Below are 21937 nucleotides of genomic sequence, written 5' to 3' on the forward strand. Positions count from 1 at the left end.
GTAGACCAGTAACTCAATGGAGTGTGGTTGCTTTGAAGAGAGCGATGCAACAGTTTCTGGTTTCAAAGAAAGCATCATACTCTTTAACACAAAGCTCCGTCTCTACGGATCTTTACAGAAGTAAGGAACACATTTAAAGACACTTGAATGAACGGTTACTGGTCGATCTAATTACAGATCTGATGTAAACTAGAGGTTAAGATTGTGAGGGGAGATCATCTTATCTTTACGTCACGTTTTTTAATGTGGACACGACTTAGCCAGCCATTAAATCAGTCTCTGTTCAGCTGGAGTTTTAATTTGATGTTTGATTACTAAAAGTTTAGTAATACACATTAAATTGTTTCTGTTAGATGCCTTCATGCAGACCTCATGCTGTGTGTGTGTGATAAAACTCAAAAGTTGGAGTGAAAAAATAGTACATCTTTACTGCACTTCCTCAGACCGACCACCAGAGGGCGTGCTGGACCCTAGTGAGAATTAAAGGGCAGGTTTGCAGAGCTGTAAAAGCTTTATTTGTCAAAGAAACTGGAGACACTCACAGACGAGGTACACGACACGGCACACATTCAACGAGGAGGAAATCATGGTGCGATCCAGTTCCAATCAACATGAGATAAAGCACTGGGGAAAGTGTTATAAACCTGAGTACCATTAAACACAGCCTTGGAGAGCCTTTTAACCTGATTTAAGGTGAAATAGGAAATGAAGGCGATGACGGGACGTACACAGAGGACGTCTGAACTGAGGGAAGAGGCCCAAATCTGTCTGAGAAATGAGTGGCGTGTGCAGATACAGGGAGGTCACCGGCATGTTCACGTTACATAAGTACACCGGCTGTTCCTCCAGGTTGCCTTTGAATCATCAGCTTTTCTGCTTACACAGTCATTCCTCAGCTCTGTGTGTGTGTGTGTGTGTGTGTGTCTGATCTACTTGGACATCTCCGGCCTCGCTCCGCTTACAGACGGAAACCAGCAGGTCCACACAGAAACCAGGCCACCACCTGCAGCCAACACTTGTTTCCCCTGCGTCACCTACTGTAAATAACAGATACATGACCCTCACACACACTGACTCCTTCCTTTTTCCACAGGTGAATCATGGGAGGTTTTCTGGGCGTGTCAACAAAGTACTGTAGGTAGATAGATTGTAGATTTGCACATGTGCAGGGAGCGATAAACAGAGAAGAAGAATAATAAGAGAGAAATCTTAAGATGTCAGGGAAACACTACCAGCGGTCCAACGTCCATTTTTGACGGCTTCACTCCCCAGTTCCCGTTTCACTTTCGGCACCAACCAGGGGCAGATTGTCCTGCATTTCTGAACTTTGTTCAAACCAATGTGAAGCGAATTTCTCTCAACAGCCTTCCAGACACGTCACGCTCCATCATGTCTGTGTTCCTAACACCTCCTGTCCTCTCACTCAGCTGGTTAACCTCCCTCCTCCTCCTGAGCTGTGGCTGATGAACTCCTGCTGCTTCCAGCTCCTTCAGGCTGACCAGTGCCCAGTGTGATGAGCTGTGAGCTCGGATCAGTACCAGGATTTCTCTGATGGACGCCAACTACCGGCGCTCTGTTTCAGCTGTGTTCATCTTTAGTCTTACTGCAGCGCTCTGAAGCCAAAACAAACATGATACTGAGATTTAATGAAATGCTTAAAGGATGCTGAGATAACTACATCATGATTCGTCAGGTCGGTCTCACTACTTTCAAATGCTCGTTTGTTGAATGGAGTTTGGTTTGGTTCGAGAGTCAGGAGAATCTGTCTTTGATTTGAGTCATTCACATCGACCAGCATGAATCTGCGTCTTTGCATTGACTTGTATTTAATAAATTCACTTTACTTTTGGTCTGAACAAACTTCAGAGGTGTTTGTGTTATAATTACATGTGCAGGTTGAGTTATGATATATTTAAGCCCAGTTTAGCTCTCCTGATACTTGTAGATAAGGTAGGAGTTTATTTGCACATTTATTAAACCACGTCATGGGATCACGTCCAGCCTGGGAATAAACGGACCCCCCACTCTCCCCCGGGCCTCCTCCTCCCTGGGGGGCTCGGTGCGGGCGGTGGGTGTGGGGCTGGGCAGGGGGCGCTGCTCACAGGTGGCCTGTGGATGTGTGTGCCATGTCCCGTCCCTGTAGGTGCAGAAACAAACTGTCCGCTCATCAACGTTCACTCGCTCCCCCGCTGAGATCACCCTGTTCCCCGCGAAGCAGTTTGGACCTGAAGGTGCAGAGACGTTAAAAACACACAATCACAACACGGAGACATTTTTGGTGTGATGAATGAACGCTTCAGAATCTGGATTCCTGGTTCATTTTACGTCTTTCTTTTTCTTCAAACATTTTAGCAAACACGTATTCACCTTGATGCTGTGAACGGTATGAGTTTGATCTAACCTATGTATGGTAATAAACAGCTAACAGCGCTAATGGGACAGCTTAGCTTAGCATAAGGATTGGAAATAACCAATCTGTTACATAATTACAGTTTTTTTATCAAAGATGTTTCAGCATTGTTGCTCTCTTCACATCTGCACTTTTGTCTTACGTAGGCTTGTACATGTTACTTTAGTAATGGCTGTTTAAACACTTGGTCACACCTGGCCAATAAAGCTGATTGTGAACACAGCTGTCGTGTTTCTGTTCAAAGGTAACCAAAGTCTTCGTCTCGCGCTTCAACACACTGACAAATGTCTGTTTAGCTTTTTTAACGGCGTTTGTTTGCTCGGCTTGTTCTTGGCCTGAACCCACAACAGAAGGACACATCATCATGCAGATTTAAAACTAAAGTTAAATGTCATACTTTAATTTAAACTACTGTATCCCACAATGCAAAGCGCTGGAACGTCACAGCAGCAGCACTCCAGCAGAAGGGGGCGCTATAGCTAAAGAAGCGGCGGTTATTGTTCCGCCTGGCGTAGCATACTGCAAAAGCTCCTCCATACTACAGAACGCAGTGTGCAGTACGTAGCATGTACATAGCATGTAGTATATAGCATGTATATGTAGGATAGTACGGCATTTCGAACACAGCCACTGTCTGTGTGTCAGCCCTGTGATTGACTGGTGACCTGTCCAGGTGTAACCCCGCCTCTCGCCCAATGACAGCTGGGATAGGCTTGATAAGGACGTGGTTAATAAAACACAGCCAGCTACACACGCTAACTTTTATGTAAGGTCAAATTAAAGTCCACTCCCCTTTAAAACGTGTCCTAATTCTTTTCCCCTTTAAATATCTTTCAGTAGAGCAGCTCTGGGACACACTGAAGAGCTGCCATGTAAACAGCCTGCCTTTAATCATCTGCATCCGTCGTTCACAGATGGGGGTTCCTTCATTTGGCAGATACCTGAGAAACAATTACCAACGGCAGCCAGCAGGAGGACAGGAAGTACATCTCCTCTGCTGCCAGATCCGACAGCTGACGAGAGGGAATTTGGAACCAGCAGGAAGTTAAAAAAAAACAACAACAATGACGCAACACACTAAACCATCTGTCCCGCTGTCTGTCCGGCAGAGGAGGAATAAAAATATGAACTCCAAATAAAGTAAGTTCATGTGGTTTTATTTAAGATGGTCCGAATGAATTCATCATTTAAATAATACTTTAGAGCTTACAGAACAGCACATAATACAAGAGCTATTATTACCCATGCTGCACTTCCTGTGAGGCACACGCACACACGCACACACACTCATACAATGCTCAGAGGGACTTTAATGCCTGTGGCAGTGGAAGCACACATGACATAACAGGGAGACTGTGTGAGCTGCGGGTGTGTGCGGTGACGTAACTGCTGCTCACTGACCATGTTTACAACGCACTCAGGAAGCATGAGCTTAAGTGTGTGTGTGTGTGTGTGTGTGTGTGTGTGTGTGTTAACATGACAGCACATGAGGTTATGCTCCTGTATCTGCACAGGAAGAATAGAATGATTGAGATTAAGAGAAGGCAGGAGCTCGTAAGGCTGCTCTAATGCACCATCTAATGAACAAAATGGGTCGTGTGGCTTTTTGGGTTGTTTTTTAATCCTGTGCCCTGTTTTACTTATTCTGGGATGTAAATGTCAAACAGGTAAACAAAGTGTGTGAACGTCTCCAGTAGATGTGTTCACCCTGCAGCAGTGAAACAGGCTGTAATGGCTGCAACATAATCCTTGATGGGTCAAAGGTCGTCCACTAAAAGTTCTTGTTGTTTCCACTGACAGGCTCAGATTGTTATTCTAAGTGTGTGACAACATGACAGAAAGGATCCCTACAGAGATAGACCTTTTTGTTACAGAGGAAGATGATTGTTTTAACCACACACAGACGTTACATCGCTCTCTGCAAACACACCAGACTCCATTCAGAAAAACACTGATTTAAGATCGCAGCAGCTGCTGGTCAGCGCTGCCTGGATTGGTTTGTTATTGTGTGACTTGGATGTTTTAAATGGTTTGTTCAGTCACAACACAATCACTGTGTAACATACTGTGTCACTAACAAACTTAAGGGTAGAAGCAGTGGTAACCAGCAGCTGCAGTGTTCTGAAATGTAAAGTCACTGCCCTGGAGAGAGCAGTTGTACAGCTGTCTCTGGTGACCAACATCATGTATCCTCAAATGAGAGCAGCAGTGAGCGAGGCTTACCGTTCTTACAGATGGGGCAGCAGTGGTTGGCCTCGTAGGTGGGGTTGACGCAGTGAGGGGCGGGGCAGTCTGAGATGCTGCAGTACACCTCTCTGTTGGCCTCGCAGCGACATCGCTCACACCTGGACAACTGGAACACACACACACACACACATACACACACACACCTTTATGAGTTCTGTTGGATTCATGCTTTAATGTGTGTCTGATCATAACAATCACTGATCAATCCGACTGCTACGTCACACGAGAAGAGCCTGAACCTGAACACAACATGAACAGTCACTGTGCAACACACACACACACACACACACACACACACACACACACACACACACGCACACAGCTGACCTGTGTATGGTGCTCCTGGCCTGGTTGGAGGCTCTCTGTGTTTTATGTAACTGATGGTGTATTTCACAGTCGATGAATCACACTGTTCGATTCCCACTGATCACATGATTGCATGATGATGCAACAGCACAGACTACACTGCTGTCTGAGTGCCTGAAACCTGCATTCTGTCTAATGTGCAGCAGGGGGTGACTTCACTGATTGATCCTATAGAAGTCTATGAGAACATGCTCCTCCTCCTCTCCTGATGTATTCCCTCAGTAAACATGTTCCTGATGACTTTATGGTCTCAGTCTCTAGTTTCATCTTCAACACAGCATGATGTTCATTTAGTCACTGATGCTCCACTTAGAGTCACACAGAGCAGGAAGAGGGGAGGGGTTAGGGCGGGGCTACCTGTGATTGGTTGTGTGTCCACCTTGTAGTTTAAATATTTTCACTTGTTTTTCAAAGAAATAAAAATGCACTGAACAAAATGGCCACCTCGAGTCGGCAGCTTCAGTTTGCTGCTGAAAAACAACAGTCGTAACTTTTAACATGTCAGGGCTGCATTAACCAGACAATGGGGAAAACTACCTGGGACCACAACCTTTCAAAATAAAAGCTTTTCAAAATATAGCAACACATCATTGTATATAAATTTCACAAAGTTTACAAAGAGTCTCCGTGTCTTTCAAACCGTAAACCTTTGCACGCTCCCAGGTCAGTACCTCTCCCTGTCAACAAGGCAGCTGTTACATCGAGTTTTAAATGAGAATGTCCTTTTTATGTTGTTTATTTACTTTACGTTTTTTGACCGAACACGTGCTGCTCGTAATATTTTGAGAGTTTTTATCGCTGATTTTAACAATAGTTTTTAGCTCTGCGGTTTTTATTAATTGATTCTTTCGTTTTATTGTTCTGTTTTTTTATTCGTCTTGCAAAGTTTGACCCATCGGTGTCACTTTCTGTTAGGCTGCATGTTCGTACAACAGGTGCTTTGTATATAAAGGTGAGATGCAGTATGTGTGAGTACACACAATGCACGTGGACAGGGGGAGACTTGTGTTTATCAAACAATAATTATGTACAAATATTCTGTTTTCCCTGCATATGAACATAATGTTATGATACTATGATTGAACGATTATCGAGTAAGGGACAGTTTTAAGTTTACATCCGTAACTTTGCGTCATGCAGACAATAGCAGCAGTGACAGTGAGCTCAGCACCTGTACAGGTAAACCCTCACATCATTCATAGCCTACACAGAGACAGAACTTGCGAGGGAGGGGAGGAGGGGGTGTATAAGTTTGGATCTCACCCTGAACTCCTCCAGGAGTCGGTACGTTTTCCCCGCGTAGACGCAGACCCGGGGCATGGCCTCGCACACTGGACAGCACGCCTTGTACCTGATGCGCGTGCACCGGGGGTGGATGCGTGGACATTTGGGCCGGACGCACACCGGACCGTCAACAGTGCACGTGCACGGACACGCAGAAGGGCTCGGGTAGTAGAGCTCTCCGATGCCGTACACGAAGCCGTGGTCGTCGATGCACCACTTCCCCCGGTAGTCCCCGAACTCGTAGTCCAAGTCGGTCTTGGAGGAGGAGTACTCCGCGCCCACCGGAGCGCGAGGCAGCAGCAGGACGAGCGCGAGGGAGAGGCAGCTGAGCGCGCGGTGCCGGTGGCTCATGGTGACCGACAGGAACCATCTGTGTCTGTGTGTGTGTGCGCTCCGGTGAGCTTCTCCTCCCTCTGTCACACACACACACACAGCCGGAAGCGCGCGCGTCAGTCCGGGATGGAACTGGTGACACCCACCTGAACCCGAGCCGAGCCCAGGGTGCGAATTTATAACTGTGTTAACAGGAAATAAGTCTTCAACATGTTTGGTCATTTATCTGAAGAGATGAACCAGTTCTGCGCTTTAATGTATTTATCTGACAGAAACGAGACGTCATCATAACGCAGGAGCTGGAGGAGCCTCAGCTCATACCTGTCAGCTCACTGATGGAATATCAGTGTCTATATGACACATGGTTCAGTTTATGGATATCATTAGAAGTCAGATGTTGCATTGAAAGAATAATTTACATTTCAGTGATTACATCATCGAGGATCATTAGAAACATCTCTTAAATGTAGTCTAACTTAGGAGGGAAGGAAGGAGCAATGACATGGCCTCTCTCCTTTAAGTGTCTGCTGTAAAAAGATGATACTCATATCCAGGTTCGCACGCCCCCTTGTGGCCAGCGCTGGTACTCTGCTTTACATGTCACTTCTACATTCGTTAGTTGAAGGAGCACTTCAACTTCTCATGTTAAACTCGTAGTTACATTAAAGCTGTAATCTGGGTACATGAGAATATGTCATTTAAAAACGAGTTGAAAGACTGAGAAATCATTTTTATTAGGGCAGATCAGTTCAGACGGTACAAAAGAAAGATGCAAAAAACAGGCATATTACTAAAAACAGTCCAATTCAAGTAAGAAAACAGTCCTTTAAATGAACGAGCGGCTGAGGGCCGGCCTGGAGGAGGGCTGCCGCTGCGTTTCTGTAGAAACTATAAAATAAAACAGCCAGAAGCTCTGACAGCTTAAAAACTGAGAATGTGTCAGACGTTCTTACAGGAAGGTGATAAACACAGGGAGGGCGACATCCAAGACATTTCATACTCTATGTACTTTATCATCCAAGCACCCTTAAAGACATGCCGACACTTCCTGTGTCCCGTTTCGTCCTCCGCCTCATCTCTTCTCGGTTAAGTCTTTAAACACTTGCAGGATTCAGGTTAGTATTTCTTATAGCATGCAGAATGTGGGTGCACAAATAATGACAATGTGCCTTTCTGCATGCTAACGTCAGACCTGGGAACAATCATCCCTGAAACACTGAACGTGTTAGAAACGGCGTCTGATTCAAAGGTATCATAAGGAGGCTGATTATATTGTTCTAAAAGGTTCCACTAGATCTAAAAACACAAAGACGGAACAGTAGTAGTTCTGCAAATCACACTAGCTCATAAAACTACAAAAGTCTGGAGGTTTTAAACAGGTGGGGGGGGTAAAGGATGGAGGTCGTCCTCGAACATGTCATGTACTTTAACCTCCGGTTTGCAGCTGTGGTCGTATTTAAGAAAAATAAAAAGGGCTGATTTAAAGGTTTATACATCGACATCCAACAGTACACAGTCTACACAGTGGGAGCTATCCGAGGTTTACCTTAGAACTGTTTGTGGACGAGATTTAAGATGTGTTCATATCAAAGGTCAAATTAATTTCCCCCCCGCCTGAGTTTGACTGCAGGATCATTGTGTGTATTCACCAATATTCTCCCCTCCACATACAGACAACCAAACGGCGTCATGTCTGTGTTCCTAACACCTCCTGTCCTCTCTCACAGCTGGTTGACCTCCCTCCTCCTCCTGAGCTGTGGCTGATGAACTCCTGCTGCTTCCAGCTCCTTCAGGCTGACCAGTGCCCAGTGTGATGAGCTGTGAGCTCGGATCAGTACCAGTATCTCTCTGATGGACACCAACTACCTGATGATACTGAGACAAACAGGCCGAGAGGATGCTGAGATAACTACACCAGGACGCAGGTTTGTAGAGTCTTTGTCAGGTCTGTCTGCAAGACGACAAGAGCACTACTTTAAAATGTTTTCTGATGCAATGTTGGGCTGAAGTTTTTAGCTTTATAATTTAAACGAAGAGTTAATTTAAACAACTTGTTTATTTGGTGATGACTCTGAACAGTTTGTCGCTTCTCCAGTGTGAGCTTTTGTTTTCTGTCATTTTCATCAACTTTTGTCTTTAAATCTATGAGAATAGAAATAAGTTGGCATCTCAAGCAGATAAATAATGCTGAGGTTTGACACTGACCGTGTCCAGACAGAGCAGCAGACAGCAGTGATTGACGGGAGGCGTTCAGTGAGATACCTGTTTGTGTTTTACAAAGAAAGAAGAGGAACGATGCCTGCAGCACAAAGTGGGTGGGGTCAGTTGTTGCCCTCTTTGGTGACATTTCATTTCACGTCCTGACACCAGGCATGCTGGGTAAATTTAGAGAAACAGATTAAACGTTTGTTTCAGCTGCATGATGAGCAAGAACATGTCGACTATTTATTCAGCTCTTCTCCTCCACAGGATGGTGGAGCCCTTCTTCAACAGGGAGGGGGCTCCTGAAGCTACCACTGTGCATCTCTCAGACTGTTACATGTCGTACTGCGGGCCGCTCTGGCTGGGGGGCAGTAGTGGTGGAGGTGGAGGGGCCGGTTCCTCTGAGACAGGGGGAGGCGGAGGAGGTGCAGCCACATTAGCAGCACTGGGGTTGGCTTCCTGTGCCACGGGGGGTTCAGGGGGTGCAGCTGCAGGAGGGGTGCTCTCCGAGGAGGGAGGGGGCATGCTGCTGCTGCTGTCGTCACTGGGGGCACTGCTGACAGGAGTGCTGGTCTCCCTGGGGGGCTCAGGGGGAGGACTGGCTTTGTCAGAGGCAGAGGAGGGGGGGTCAGATGGAGGAGGAGGAGCAGGTTGGGGGTCTGAGGAGGGCTCTTCAGGCACAGCTTCATCTGTGGGGAGTGAAGAGCAGAGATTACATTCATGTCTGAGAACCTGCTCACAGTCATGCTCAAACACAGTGTCTGTGTTTAGCATCAACACATTGTACATGACAGTTTAGAACGCTGTGACAGCTGGAGGACAAATTCATCCCCTCACTTTCTCACAACCTTTTAGCTCTGGTTGTACTGACACGCATTTCATACAAGATACTAAAATTAATTACATCACAATAAGTAAAAAAAACACAATGTAGTCCTCCAAAAGCAGTTGACGGGGGGGCGTGGCTCTGTCACGGGCCATGCCCTTATTAGGAAATGTAGAGTTTCTCCCAGCCATGTGTGACAGTGCCTACAGAAGACTGAACATAATGAAGCGTTTGATGGGAATATACGACATCTTTTTTAACCACTTCAACAGAAGTGACATACTTAGACATTATGTCACATGTGACTGGGACACTACTGAAAGAGAATAGAATTACAAAAACACAGTTTGGGACTGCCCGAGTGTCAGAAGAGACGGAGACCCTCTGTGGTTTTTACTGGATGTATCACGAACACTTCGTTCTGCACACTCTGTTGGTCGCAAACAAACTATTGATCAGATGAAGCCTACCCCTCCCCCACTTGACCAGTGGTTACAAAAACATGTCTACACAGGAACATGTGACTGCCCAGCTACAACTGGCACTGCCTGCCAGTTACTAAGTACTGCAGTTTGGACTCTTCTGGTTTGACATTTCTGTAGATCTATATCAGTGTATATGTGTGTGTATGTATGTGAATGAATATAATTGTAGGTAGCAATGTAAAGCTGGTACGTACATGTTCTCAGCCTAACCTCAAGGTGTTTTCTTTTGTTCCTGTTACCTTCAAACAGTGGCAATAAAGTTTCAAAAACAATGCAGTCCACACTGTGGGTACCTGTCTCCATAGGTGTGGGCTTGTCCTCCTCCTTGGTCCCTGAGGGGGGGTTTGCTGTGTTGTTAGCATTAGCGCTGGTCTGTTCTGCAGCTTTGTTTCCAGCCTCCTCCTGCTGCTGCTGCTGCTGCTGCTGCTGCTGCGCCTGCTGAGCAGCTTTCTCCGCCTGCTCGGCTGCCTCCCGCTCTCTCTCCTCCGCCCGGCGCCGGGCCGCCTCTTCAGCAGCGGCCATCTCTGCTGCCAGCTTCTCCATGTCCACTTCCACCTTCTGACTGCACAGCTGGAGACGCAGGAAACATGTGCAAAACATCAGCAAATAATGATGATGGTTTAGGGCTTTGAATCTGATTTAGTTTTCTCTACTGATTATTAAAATCGTTGTTTTATGGGGAAGCCTTACACGACAAAAATAATCCCCTTCCTTTGTCAACACAGAGCCGTGCTATTACCTGTGAATACAAATGACACCAAACCAATATTAAACAATGTGGAACGATGTCTTAAACACGTACTCGCTTGAGCTCAGTGTTGAAAGAGTCTGTGGTCTCCAGGAAGCGTCTCTTCTTGTCTTGGTGGCGATCCTCAATCTGCAGAAGTTCTGCCTCCAGCTTCCTCTGAAACACACACACAGTTCAGGCGAGTCTGTGAGTGGCATTGGTTACTGACAACGCCCACAAAAAGCTTTGACAATAGGAACAAAGTTAATCCAACATACCTGGTGCACCATGAGGGACTGGACCTGCCTCTTCAGCACCTGCATGCGGGCTGTGGTGACCACGGAGCGGACGTCAGGCACCACGATCTCACTGAGGATGTCACTGATGAGCCGGTGGTTCCTCTGGAAGCGAGCGGCTGCGGTGTGCTTCACTGAAAATCCATCGTCGTAGTCTGTACGGAGAAAGAGGAGAACACTGAGCTGACGGAGACGAGGGAGGGATACACTTTAGAAATGATCTGAAAACATCGCCATGTGAAACAGACCGTCGGGGTCTTCAGCGGGCTGGATGCTCATGTACGGCTCTCCTTTGTCCATTCGACTCTGCCTCTGCCTGCTCTCCTCCTCCATCGCCGCCTCCGCCCGGTTCTTGGCATTGACGTAGGCCAGGTAGGCCGGGGAGTTGTGGTAGGCCTTTAAAGAGTCGTTGTACTCAATCTGTGGGGAAAGTGAGATTTTATTTACAATCAAACACTCCTACAGATCGGTGCTCCTTCTTCAAACACGAATCCTACAGCGTCATATGTAAAGTGTAAACACATCAGCTCACCTTCTCAGCCTCGTACTCGTTCAGGTAGTCCTGTTTCTCCTCGTCCGTCAGGTCCCTCCACATCCCCCCGATGATCTTTCCAATCTCCCACAGCTTCAGGTCTGGGTTTGAAGCCTTCACTTGGTCCCATACCTTTGCGCACAAACGAGACACGCACATGCACAAGCAGGAGCATCGGCCCCCACGCACACAGAGACAGAAGATCTGATCAGTACAGGTGCAAGTTAAAGTTAAATTCTGTTTCTACAACAAAGTGAAGGAAATAAAGGAGGAAAAGTGCAAATTAAATATAAGCTCCTGATCTCTGAGTCTATGTACACAATTATTTACTGGCGTAAAAGAGTTGCAGAAGTCTGGATGAAATGAAATGAAATATTTCTAAAGACATAATTAACACTTTTATGTTAATATGAATCTACAGAGTAGATTTGATCTTTGACAGTTTAGCAGGAAAACTAGAGAAGCAGCGAAGCGACAAGCACAGAGGGGGAAACGAAGGCAGAGCAGATCATGCTAGCAGAAACACAACAAGACGTTGTGATTTGTCTTAATCGTTGACAAACACAGGAGGGTACTGTGAGCCAACAGAGTGGACAGGCTCCACTAGGCGGTTGAGGTGGTGGTGAAGGCGTCATGGCTCGGCTGTTTCCCACCCTAACACCCCTGCAACTGTTCAGGGGATGGGAGGACAAGCAGTAAAAGCAGACACCGTGGATGGGTGTCTTACCTTCCTGCTTACCTTCCGGCTGTACCGCATGTAAGGCATCAGAGGCTTGTCTGGAGGTTTGGGAGGCTTTGGGACGGTGATGCCTGAGGAGTTCTGTGGGAGGAAGAGAGAGAAAAGGGGCAGACAGAGGGGGAGGAAACCGTGAGTGAAGAGATGGAGATGAAGGGGAAACAAATACAAAAGGGACAGAGGCCGAGAGAGAGAGAAGAGATTATAGAACACCTGATAATGGACCGACTGGTGTGAAGCTTGTGAAAAAGGCAAAAAAAGAAGTGTGACTGTGAACCATCATGACCCTGAGGAGCTCCTGAACGCTCCCTTACAGCTGCACGAATGCATCCATCAGAAGTGTCAGCGCATTCACATGCATGCAGGGATGTAAATGACTTAAGAGACTGTAATGGGGAAAAACGTTCAACTGATAAGATGAGGGAAATTATATTCATTAGACTAACCCAGAGAATGAACAATGTCGTAACTCTGGTTAAGGTGTGAATAGGTCTTAAACTTGAATAAGAAGCAGTGAAAGGGACAAACATTCATAACGCTCTGGCCTGTAACATCTAAAAACCCAGGAAGGGGAAGAACACACCTCACCTCTAAGGTTACGCTTTCAAGAGCCCGTCCCAGGTGGCATTTTTGATATAGATACAATTCTGATTTTTGAGTTGAAGATTAACTGAACTTTAGAGCGGGATTGAAAACATTCCTATTCTATGTTGACTGCGTGCGGACATGACTACGGCACCGTTTATATCTGTGAACATTGGAATTAGGCAGCAACCATTTTTTCACACCGTGAAACCTTCTTGCCATAACACCGGGGGTATCCGGTATATGGAGGTACTAAGAAAGTGCTGGAAAACTTCCCACTGTAACTGTCCGGAGCTCTCTGCTGGCGTCACCTCGCATCACCTCCACATAATAGCTGCATCAGTTTAATAGAAAAATGAGCAATTTCTTACGGTATTCAAATTCATACATTGGGATTTTTTACTAACCAAACCCAATAGATCTGCAACAGGCCGATGTCAGCTGAACACTAAATCGCCCCGGCTCTCAGATGTCACAAAACATCGAACTCTTTATCAAGAGATAAGAAGATAAGATATTTCATTCAGTTTAAAAAAGGTGAACACTTTTCCTTCCATACACATTCTGTGTTCAGCAGTTCTTCGACAGCGTTTTCAGGTGTGGGTGAACGGTCTACAAACACAGCGGCCTTTGTTTTTGGAAAGCATACACACACGCCTGTGACATCGAGAAGAGCATCTCTGCAAATGTACATGAACGAGGGTGTCAGGACAAACCAACTGTCCTTTACCACGAGGACAGAGATATACATTAACACGACAGATAAGGAGCAAGGTTGTTGCATGTGCAATGTGTTGTTTTGTGCATTGCTGAGACAGCTTTGTTCGGCAGTAATGACCAAGTTATATTCTGACAAAGGAGGCTGCTTTGGTTTGTAGAGATCATTAAACGTGTTTCTAAAGATTACTTTGCACAGGAAAATGCAGAAACACATTAACACAAGCATCAGCACAAAGAGACAAAATTCATGCATCCATAAACTGAAACAAAACATATCCACTGACGTTTTGTCCTCATCACTTCAGAGTTTTAGATCCACACGTTTTAACTTTTAGCTTAGCTAAAAACTATACTATGGCACTAAGCTTGATATTTGTTTTTTAAAGCTGAGCCCAGATTCACATATCTTTGGGTCAAAATGACAAAGAGGTTCAAAAAGTTCTGGATTTGCTCCAGTAGATTCCTTCAGCTGTTTGCCTTGAAAGAGGCTGACGCTGCAAGGGGGGAAAAATCTAAATACATCCGCTAACAGTTCTTGTTGTTTCCACTGACAGGCTCAGACTGTTCTTCTAAGTGTGTGACAACATGACAGAAAGGATCCCTACAGAGATAGACCTTTTTGTTACAGAGGAAGATGATTGTTTTAACCACACACAGACATTACATCGCTCTCTGCACACACACCAGACTCCATTCAGAAAAACACTGATTTAAGCTCACAGAACAGGAGCTGCTGCTCTCCCGCTGCCTTGATCAGTTACCAGTAGTTTGTTTGTGGTAGTGAGTGACTTTGGAGATTTCAGTGTTTAACTGGAACTTGTCGGTCAATGGAGTCCCGTGGCTTTAAAGAGAGAAATTTGCTTTCTGGTTTCAAAAACAGCATCTTACTATTAATCTCTGTGGGGGTCCAATGTCCTTTTGTCAGACACTTAAAAAAACACAAGATTCTGTTGATGACAAATTAAAACACTTTTAGCATCCCTATATAATATCTATAATATGTAAAGTAGGGCAAAGATTAAAAAAACGACCTACAGCTCCTGTCTCTCCACATATCAGTACCCCTCGATTTAACCAAAGGCAGACTCTTGCTGCCATCCCTCTTACTCTGTCCCCAACTCCAATTCTATTCTCCAAATCCCTCCATCAGTTCATTACCCTGCTGGAGCCTCCGGAGCTCCCTCCCAGCCGGAGGTTGTTGTAGGCCAGATGGCTGTAAGGGTTGTAGCCCACAAACCCTGGGGTGGAAGGCATTTGCTGATGGAAGACAAATGAGACAAAACACGAATGAGAAATGGCTCACAAACAAGAGGAGGAAGAGGGATCAACATAAATAAGTGACAAGGAGGGAAAACGTGAAAAGATATGTATATTGTTTTGCTCGTTTGTTTTCCATGAAGTCATCATGCAAGGCAAAGAAAAAAGGTAACTGGCTGACAGGCTGCCATCAGAGTGCTCGACATGTGACTCCCTTATTAAGCACAGGTTGCATTTCATTTGCCCCGTTTACACAATGCTGTGTCCCACTACTAGGGTTGGGTATCGTTTGGATTTTAATGGTTCCGATTCCGATCCTGCTGATCGATTCAGGTTCTTAATGATTGAAAGTCTTTGAAGGGCAGGGTCAAAACAGGTCACATGCTTATTTCACAGAAAGAAAAAACCTTCACACAAGTCGTTCAGTCATATTCACAAGTGACTTCAGTTTTCAGACCCAGTAAATTCATTTCATACAGTTACATTTGGTTGCTGTTAATGACATAAATAACAATTCAGGGAGCTGCAGCCTCATGTCCTCATGAGCTAGCTATGGATCTTCCCACAAAACAAAAACAAGCGCTTTGCGCTGCCGCGTTGTCCGACTAGGCTCAGCTGTGTAGACAGATAGCCAGGTCCCGAAACTAGCCGGAGTGAAATTGTTAGGAATTGATCAGCAGAATCGAAATCAAAATGTCTTAATGATTCCTTCAGAATCTGAATTTTGGAACTGGTTCTATTTTAAAACCGGTTCTCGATGCCCAACCCTGCCTGCTACCGAGTGTGAGGAAAAGAAAAGCACCAACATGAGTTGATTCAATAACTGCAAAGATATTTGCTTAATTTGAAAAATGTGTTTTAAATTCAGAATTCAAAGAAATGTGTTCCCCAGTAGCAAATATGTGGTGGTATGAGAGGAAAAAAGCAGGAGTGAGAGCGATGATGGAGAGCTGTACTAATCTACGGTAACCTGCATATGTTCAGACAGAGGAAGAAGATCAGATAAAAGCAAAATGTCCAGAAAGAAGGACAGAAAGATAAAAAAGACAGTACAGAGCTAACACTGGCCATTCAGCAAGAAAAGCTGCGTTGATCTGAGAGTCAGACACTTACTGTTGTTGGGGCAGGGGGAGGGGGAGGGGCGTAGGATGGTCGCTCTGTGAGAGAGAAGAGAATAAATGTTAGTTCACTATGACAACAACCCATTGCTAATGGTTTATGTGGATCACGATTAAAAGATGTTTATTTTTCTCTTGAAACTCATAAATGTTGATTTGCTAATTTCTTTTTAATCAAATCACATCCAAACCCAAAAGCAGTGACGAGAACGGGGCATCATCCAAGACGGTCAATATCTTGTTGTTTTTGTCCCACCCAGAACCATCATGCCTGAAACACACACTGCATTCATGTGCTCATCGGATGGTCCCCATTCTCGAGATGGAACGTCATTATTATGACTGCTAAAAATAAAGACCTGTCAATTATTTCACAGAACTAATCTAGGTCACACATATAGGTGGACAGAAACTAAAGGATGCAACCTAACACATTAAAAATAACAATTAGGCCAAAATTGACATGCAATACAGAATTTAAACTCGTTTTTGACCATCTAGCCAACGTTTACTTTGCTCACCGCGTTTCTGTATAAAAAGGACATCAGGTTTGATACTCAAGATTCCTCTGAATTTTTGCTCTAATTTGCGGATGCCTAAAAGGTAATCCTCCCAGTTGGATGCTAAAAGCTTCAGAGATTTCCGTCAGGAACATCCTGACCAATCGTATATCTTGGAATGCGAGGGGGCATTGTGAAGCAATCATCTTAAATATCATATAGTTACTGTCGGTAAAGAGCGGGATCTACCAGGCAATCACTGCCGGACGAAGGAGCTGTTTTTCGGGGAGTGGTGTGACGAATTCCGTTTATGAGCCGTTTGATTGCATTGAGTTTAAATATGCTGTTTTAAAGGGATGAGAAATACGGTTGTGGAGGATTTAATCTCCCTCTTCTAACCCTGGGCCCACTTCAAGGTTAAAAGGAAAAAAATTAATGCAAGGGAAATTTGCATACTTGGGCACACTTACAAATCGATCACATATGCTAATGAAGTATGTACTGTTAATAACATGTTTACTTACTTGACATCGTGGCTGGAGATCGGGCTAAAAAGAGCAGAATGTTTCCATATTGGTTAACCTGGAAAAGATGACCACATTAATTAGCTCAAGTAAAATATTAGCTATTTCAATCAACGGTTTGGTAGAAAACGTAGCTAAAGGAAACGGGAAAATCACTGAAAATCAATTATAATAACGATGTATGAAAACAATGGCTGATGGGGCTCAGTCAGCTAGCCCATCGCCCGGGCTTCTAGCCAGCCGAAGTGCTAACAAAAAAAAAGCATTTTCCGCATGAAAATGCTAGATCTGGAATTCAATTTTGTATATTTAGAGACAATTCAGTTCTATAAAGAAGAAAACATACTAAACATACATTTGCGCTCACCGGTTAACACTTCTGAAGTAAGTTAGGACATGCGAGATGTTTGAATAAAACTTGATCGAGCGGCTAGCTAAGCTAAGCTAACCTTAACGGACAATTCAAGCTCCCGCTAACGTTTGGACATTGGGGGTAATTCGTTTCTTTTACTAGCTAAATTATCTAATGATAATACTAAAGCAATGTCATTTATTTTTACACCAAAGTTCTAAACTGTAAAATGTCACATTTCCGTGTAATTTTGTTGGAAACAACATGAACACACTCACGCAGTCGTCCTTTGTTCCCTCTGTAGGGCCGCTTGTTCCCCCCTCGAAACTCAGACCGGAAGTGTTTAGGGTGTCAGCTTTGAGAAAAATATATTTTTCAAAATAAAAGCATCTACCGGATGCTTCTTCTTCTTCTGCTACTTCTTCCTGTTTTTCCTGTGGTTGGCATCCAGCTTATTTGATGCATTACCGCCACCTTCTGCTCTGGGGTGTGGACACGAAGGGACCAGACCATAGCCTTGCATTCTAAAAAACCTCACACACGCACACACACACACGCACGCACGCACGCACGCACGCACACGCACACACACACACACACACACATATATATACACCTATCCTCCCTGCTTCACACCCTATCTCTACAATAAACTCCTTATATACCCATTATATCCTATAACACCCCAGTTTCCCTCACGAAAGCTAACAGGCCCTAACCTGTGCACTTTCACCTGTACTCAGTCGTCCTTTTAATGTTAACTCCTGCATCCCTAATTCCCTCAGATTGTCCCTCATAAAAGCACCTACCACATACAACTACCTTATTCATACAGTCCACGTTAATTACTCCCAGCTGCTTCAAAGTTTCTGTCAATCAATAACACAATAGAATGAAACCAGGTTCTTACATCAGCAATACTCAGAGAGAGAGAAAACGAAATTGGACTTGTTAGGAGTTCAGGTTTTGTGATCAATAAATAATACTTGTATGGCAGAAATATGCAGATAATTATTTTCTCATATATGACCCAAATAAATATTCTGAGATAACCAAACAGGGTCATACTTTGCTCTCCTTGTTTTGGGTCTCTTGTGATTATTTGTATATGTAAAGGTCTTAACTGATTTGAATGATATGCAAAACTTTAATTTACAAACAACCTTTCCCATGACCCACACACAGAATAAATAGAGGCTGGTCTTATTTGATGACCATGAATTCCATCAGCCTGAAACATATTGCAGGTGTGATGTGATAGTTTACCTTTAAGCAGCACAGGCTGACCCTAATCCCAGGTCTTGGCTGTAAACTTCAACGGTGCCTGCTGGTGGTCACAGTTTGATGAAGAAAACAGAACCACGTGTTTTCTTGTGATTCTTGTGAACGATTCCCCACACCCGCCTGGCACCTCTCGCCTTAGACAACTCCACCAAGTAGAGTTAAACCCCTCACCAGAAGTTTGGTTCCAGAACCAGAGCTGTGCGTGGATGTCAGCCCAACTATCTCCTTGAAATGACTGCACCTCCAGCACCAGCTCCAGTTCCTCCCCCACCAGAGAGGTGACGTTCAATATTCAGCAAACCCAGGCCTAAGCCTTTACCTTCCGCCTGGCTTGAAATGCAGCCGATCACCTTGTTTAGCCCGGCCGGTCGTTGTCCCACAGCGAAAAGAGCTCTCGTAATGTTTTGGGTTGTGTCCGGTTGAGCCCCATAGGCTAATTCCCGTCAACCAGACCAGACTCACTAGCAAGCTTTCTCCTTCGGTCTGGGGGGCGAGGCACCGCTGCTCCTACTTTGTAGATAATGACAGCATGTTGGGTGCTTTCAAGTTCTCTATCTAAAAAAACAAGAGAACGTTTATGATATGTTGAACTCTTTACTCTGAGACATACTCAAAGTCATTCACATATTTGTAATTGTACTTTTTATTTGACATCAACTGTTTTTGAGTTCCATGGTGTCTCTGCTGCTCGCTCGCTGCGCTTCACCGCACACAGTTCTGTTTTGTGCTATTACTCAAAGTAGATTCTTAGCATGCAAATGTTGGTAAAGTTAGCATCAGAAAACATTATTGTTTGAGAAACTGATTGAACTGTTGAAATTCAACAAGCTGGAGGCAACAGAGAGACCTGTAGGAGAGACAAGTGTACTTGGAGCAGCAAAAGCAAAGATATGACAGACAAACCGAAACAGTACCGAAAGTAAATATCACAATCACGACAATCACCTTCACATGGAAGTCAAATTTAAGGTCCCAGTAAAATATGACACAAAGATTTTTTAAATCTGGAGGCTGCAGACCAAGAAAGTCAGTCAGCTGGAGAAAGCTGTAAGACAGTCAGCCCAGACTTTCAGTTTAACTGCAGTTCATGAAAAGTATAGCTCATTTGAATTTCCTCTTCAGGGAAAGAGCAACACTCAATGACGTATAATGCAAATAATACATGTCTTCCTATTTGCATAGATTTCAAATTGGGGATTAAATCGAAGAGGCATGACGACAAACCGCTCTGAGTGTTTGTGTCACACTGAAAGCTGCAGTGAATATAACTGCACTGATTCTACAGTGTAGCTTCATCATCATCTTTGTCTGCGTTCACTCTCACATCAGATCACGGGTAAGACATCATTTCTTTGAAACATTTCTCTCATGGACTTTATTCCACTCTGCTGCTGATGATATCACTCTTATTCTAAAACGCTGACTAAGTGAAGTTTTGTGGAGAAAAAGAAAAGTTTGTGTTATTGACGTTTCAGTGCAGGTTAAGGGCAAAGTTCAGTCTGCTGTGAGTTACATCAGGAATATTCTGAGGTGTATTTGAAGGCTGACTGACATGAAGCAAAGCTCCTGATGTAAAAAAGAAGACATCACATCATTTCATAGAAACGTGATCATGTAACAGACAAATGTACAGATAGAGAGCAGAGACAGGCGGGACAATACTCTCTGTAAAGAGTGAACTCTGATGTTATTGTGAGTCCTGTGAAGAAGACCGTCTCGAGTGTCTTTGGCTCCAGTGTGGACACACAGCCAAGTCTGTTCATCAACCATGTTCTTCTATTTCTCTCACAGCAGAATGACAGAACAGTAAAAGGAAGCAGAACGATCATTTCCATGGAGGGGAAGACTTTTATTTCTCTTGTCTTATCAGGTTGGTGCAATTTAATGTTTGTGTTTCTCCATCAAAGTCTTTCAGTTGTTACACAGTAAGATGTAAATCAGGAGTGTGTCTGGTGTGTGTGTGTGTGTGTGTGTGTGTGTGTGTGTCTTGTTTAATGGGTGAATAAAGAGGAATCCTCTCTCATCACCACAGGACTGTGTTTCCTTCCTGCCTGTTTCCCTCGTCTCTACATCCTGGTTGAAGAGGCAAAGACTTGGGCTGAAGCTCAGAGCTACTGCAGAGAGAAGTACACCGACCTGGCCTCTGCTGAGAACCAGGAGGAGTCGGAGAAGCTGGAGGCCGCTGCACACAAACACTATTATGGTAATTTGTGGATAGGACTGTACGATGACATTTACAGCTGGAGGTGGTCACTGGAAAAGGAGGGATATTATGGTGAAGGAGAGGCAGAGTTCAGGAACTGGGACCATGATTACTTCAATAACAAAGGTGGACACGAGACCTGTACAAGGATGTCTCCGCAGAGTTCATGGAGAGATTTAGAGTGCAGCTTCGGACAGCCGTCTGTCTGCTACGATGGTAAGAAAAACTAAAGGCCAACACTTGTGTTCCATCAGTGTCATGCTGCCCTGCTCACCTGCTGCTGCTGTTCGACATGTTTACCTCGACACAAAAGTAAAAGTCAAACAGAGACATTAAAAGATAAACTGGTTATTTTGGCTTCATATAGTTTTCCTGTTCACAGTGTTGCACAGCATGTTAACAGCTAAACTCTTCTGTAAAGCTGTTCTTTAGCAGAACAGCCGGAAAACCCAGCACCAACATGTTGATATGATGAATTCATACAGCTGTGATGCTGTGACACGTTGCTCATTAGTTTAAGTCAAATTAGTTTCATCACATTTGTTAGTTTGAATCATCACAAACTAAAGACATTCAAACCAAGTCTTCATGTGTGAAAGATTCGTCTCAGTGGAGTCGAGCATTTAAATGTGGAGCTCTTCTGTGGCCACAGGCATCGCTGTCATCCATGGCGAGGTTAGCGGAGAAGCCAAGACTGTGCTGGCTCCACACAGACAGTCCACGTGACTCTGTGTGTCTGTAATCCAACAGGCTCAGAAAATGTGTGAGAAATTAGTTTCATACAAGAAATGGAAACATTAGGTTTCTGAAAACGTTCCTGTTTCTAGAATTGGGCGTGGCTAAGCTCGTATGGTGGTGATGGAAACTACACAGTTAATGGTGCAAACGAATCATAGGACGGCTCTGTAATAATAATAAGAATAATAATACTCTACAGCTAAAGCTACGCT

At 44.5% G+C, this 21937-nt stretch overlaps 2 protein-coding genes across 3 annotated transcripts; both read right to left on the bottom strand.

Annotated features, from left to right (window-relative positions):
- Positions 1-533: 533 nt before the first annotated feature.
- On the bottom strand, positions 534-6658 carry LOC138602608 (von Willebrand factor C domain-containing protein 2-like). Its single transcript, XM_069674092.1, has 3 exons — positions 6287-6658; positions 4634-4763; positions 534-2225 (listed from the first exon to the last, which is right to left on the bottom strand). Exons 1-3 carry the CDS (start codon positions 6656-6658, stop codon positions 1984-1986), a joined length of 744 nt encoding a protein of 247 aa, XP_069530193.1. The 3' UTR covers positions 534-1983.
- A 691-nt stretch (positions 6659-7349) lies between these two features.
- LOC138603036 (SWI/SNF-related matrix-associated actin-dependent regulator of chromatin subfamily E member 1-like) lies at positions 7350-17840 on the bottom strand. 2 transcript variants are annotated; one of them, XM_069674692.1, is made up of 11 exons: positions 17779-17840; positions 17149-17206; positions 16120-16163; positions 14908-15006; positions 12448-12528; positions 11709-11840; positions 11425-11596; positions 11159-11331; positions 10956-11057; positions 10447-10723; positions 7350-9531 (listed from the first exon to the last, which is right to left on the bottom strand). In XM_069674692.1, the coding sequence occupies exons 2-11, from the start codon at positions 17153-17155 to the stop codon at positions 9176-9178; spliced, it is 1443 nt and encodes a 480-aa protein (XP_069530793.1). In that variant the 5' UTR covers positions 17156-17206; positions 17779-17840; the 3' UTR covers positions 7350-9175. The 2 variants fall into 2 exon arrangements, with proteins under 2 accessions (XP_069530793.1, XP_069530792.1); XM_069674691.1 differs by having other exon boundaries at positions 12436-12528.
- Positions 17841-21937: the final 4097 nt, after the last annotated feature.

Source organism: Semicossyphus pulcher, unplaced genomic scaffold (assembly GCF_022749685.1).
Source record: "Semicossyphus pulcher isolate SPU_LCO1_2020_fin unplaced genomic scaffold, fSemPul1.0.p SCAF_23, whole genome shotgun sequence".
Taxonomy (NCBI): domain Eukaryota; kingdom Metazoa; phylum Chordata; class Actinopteri; order Labriformes; family Labridae; genus Semicossyphus; species Semicossyphus pulcher.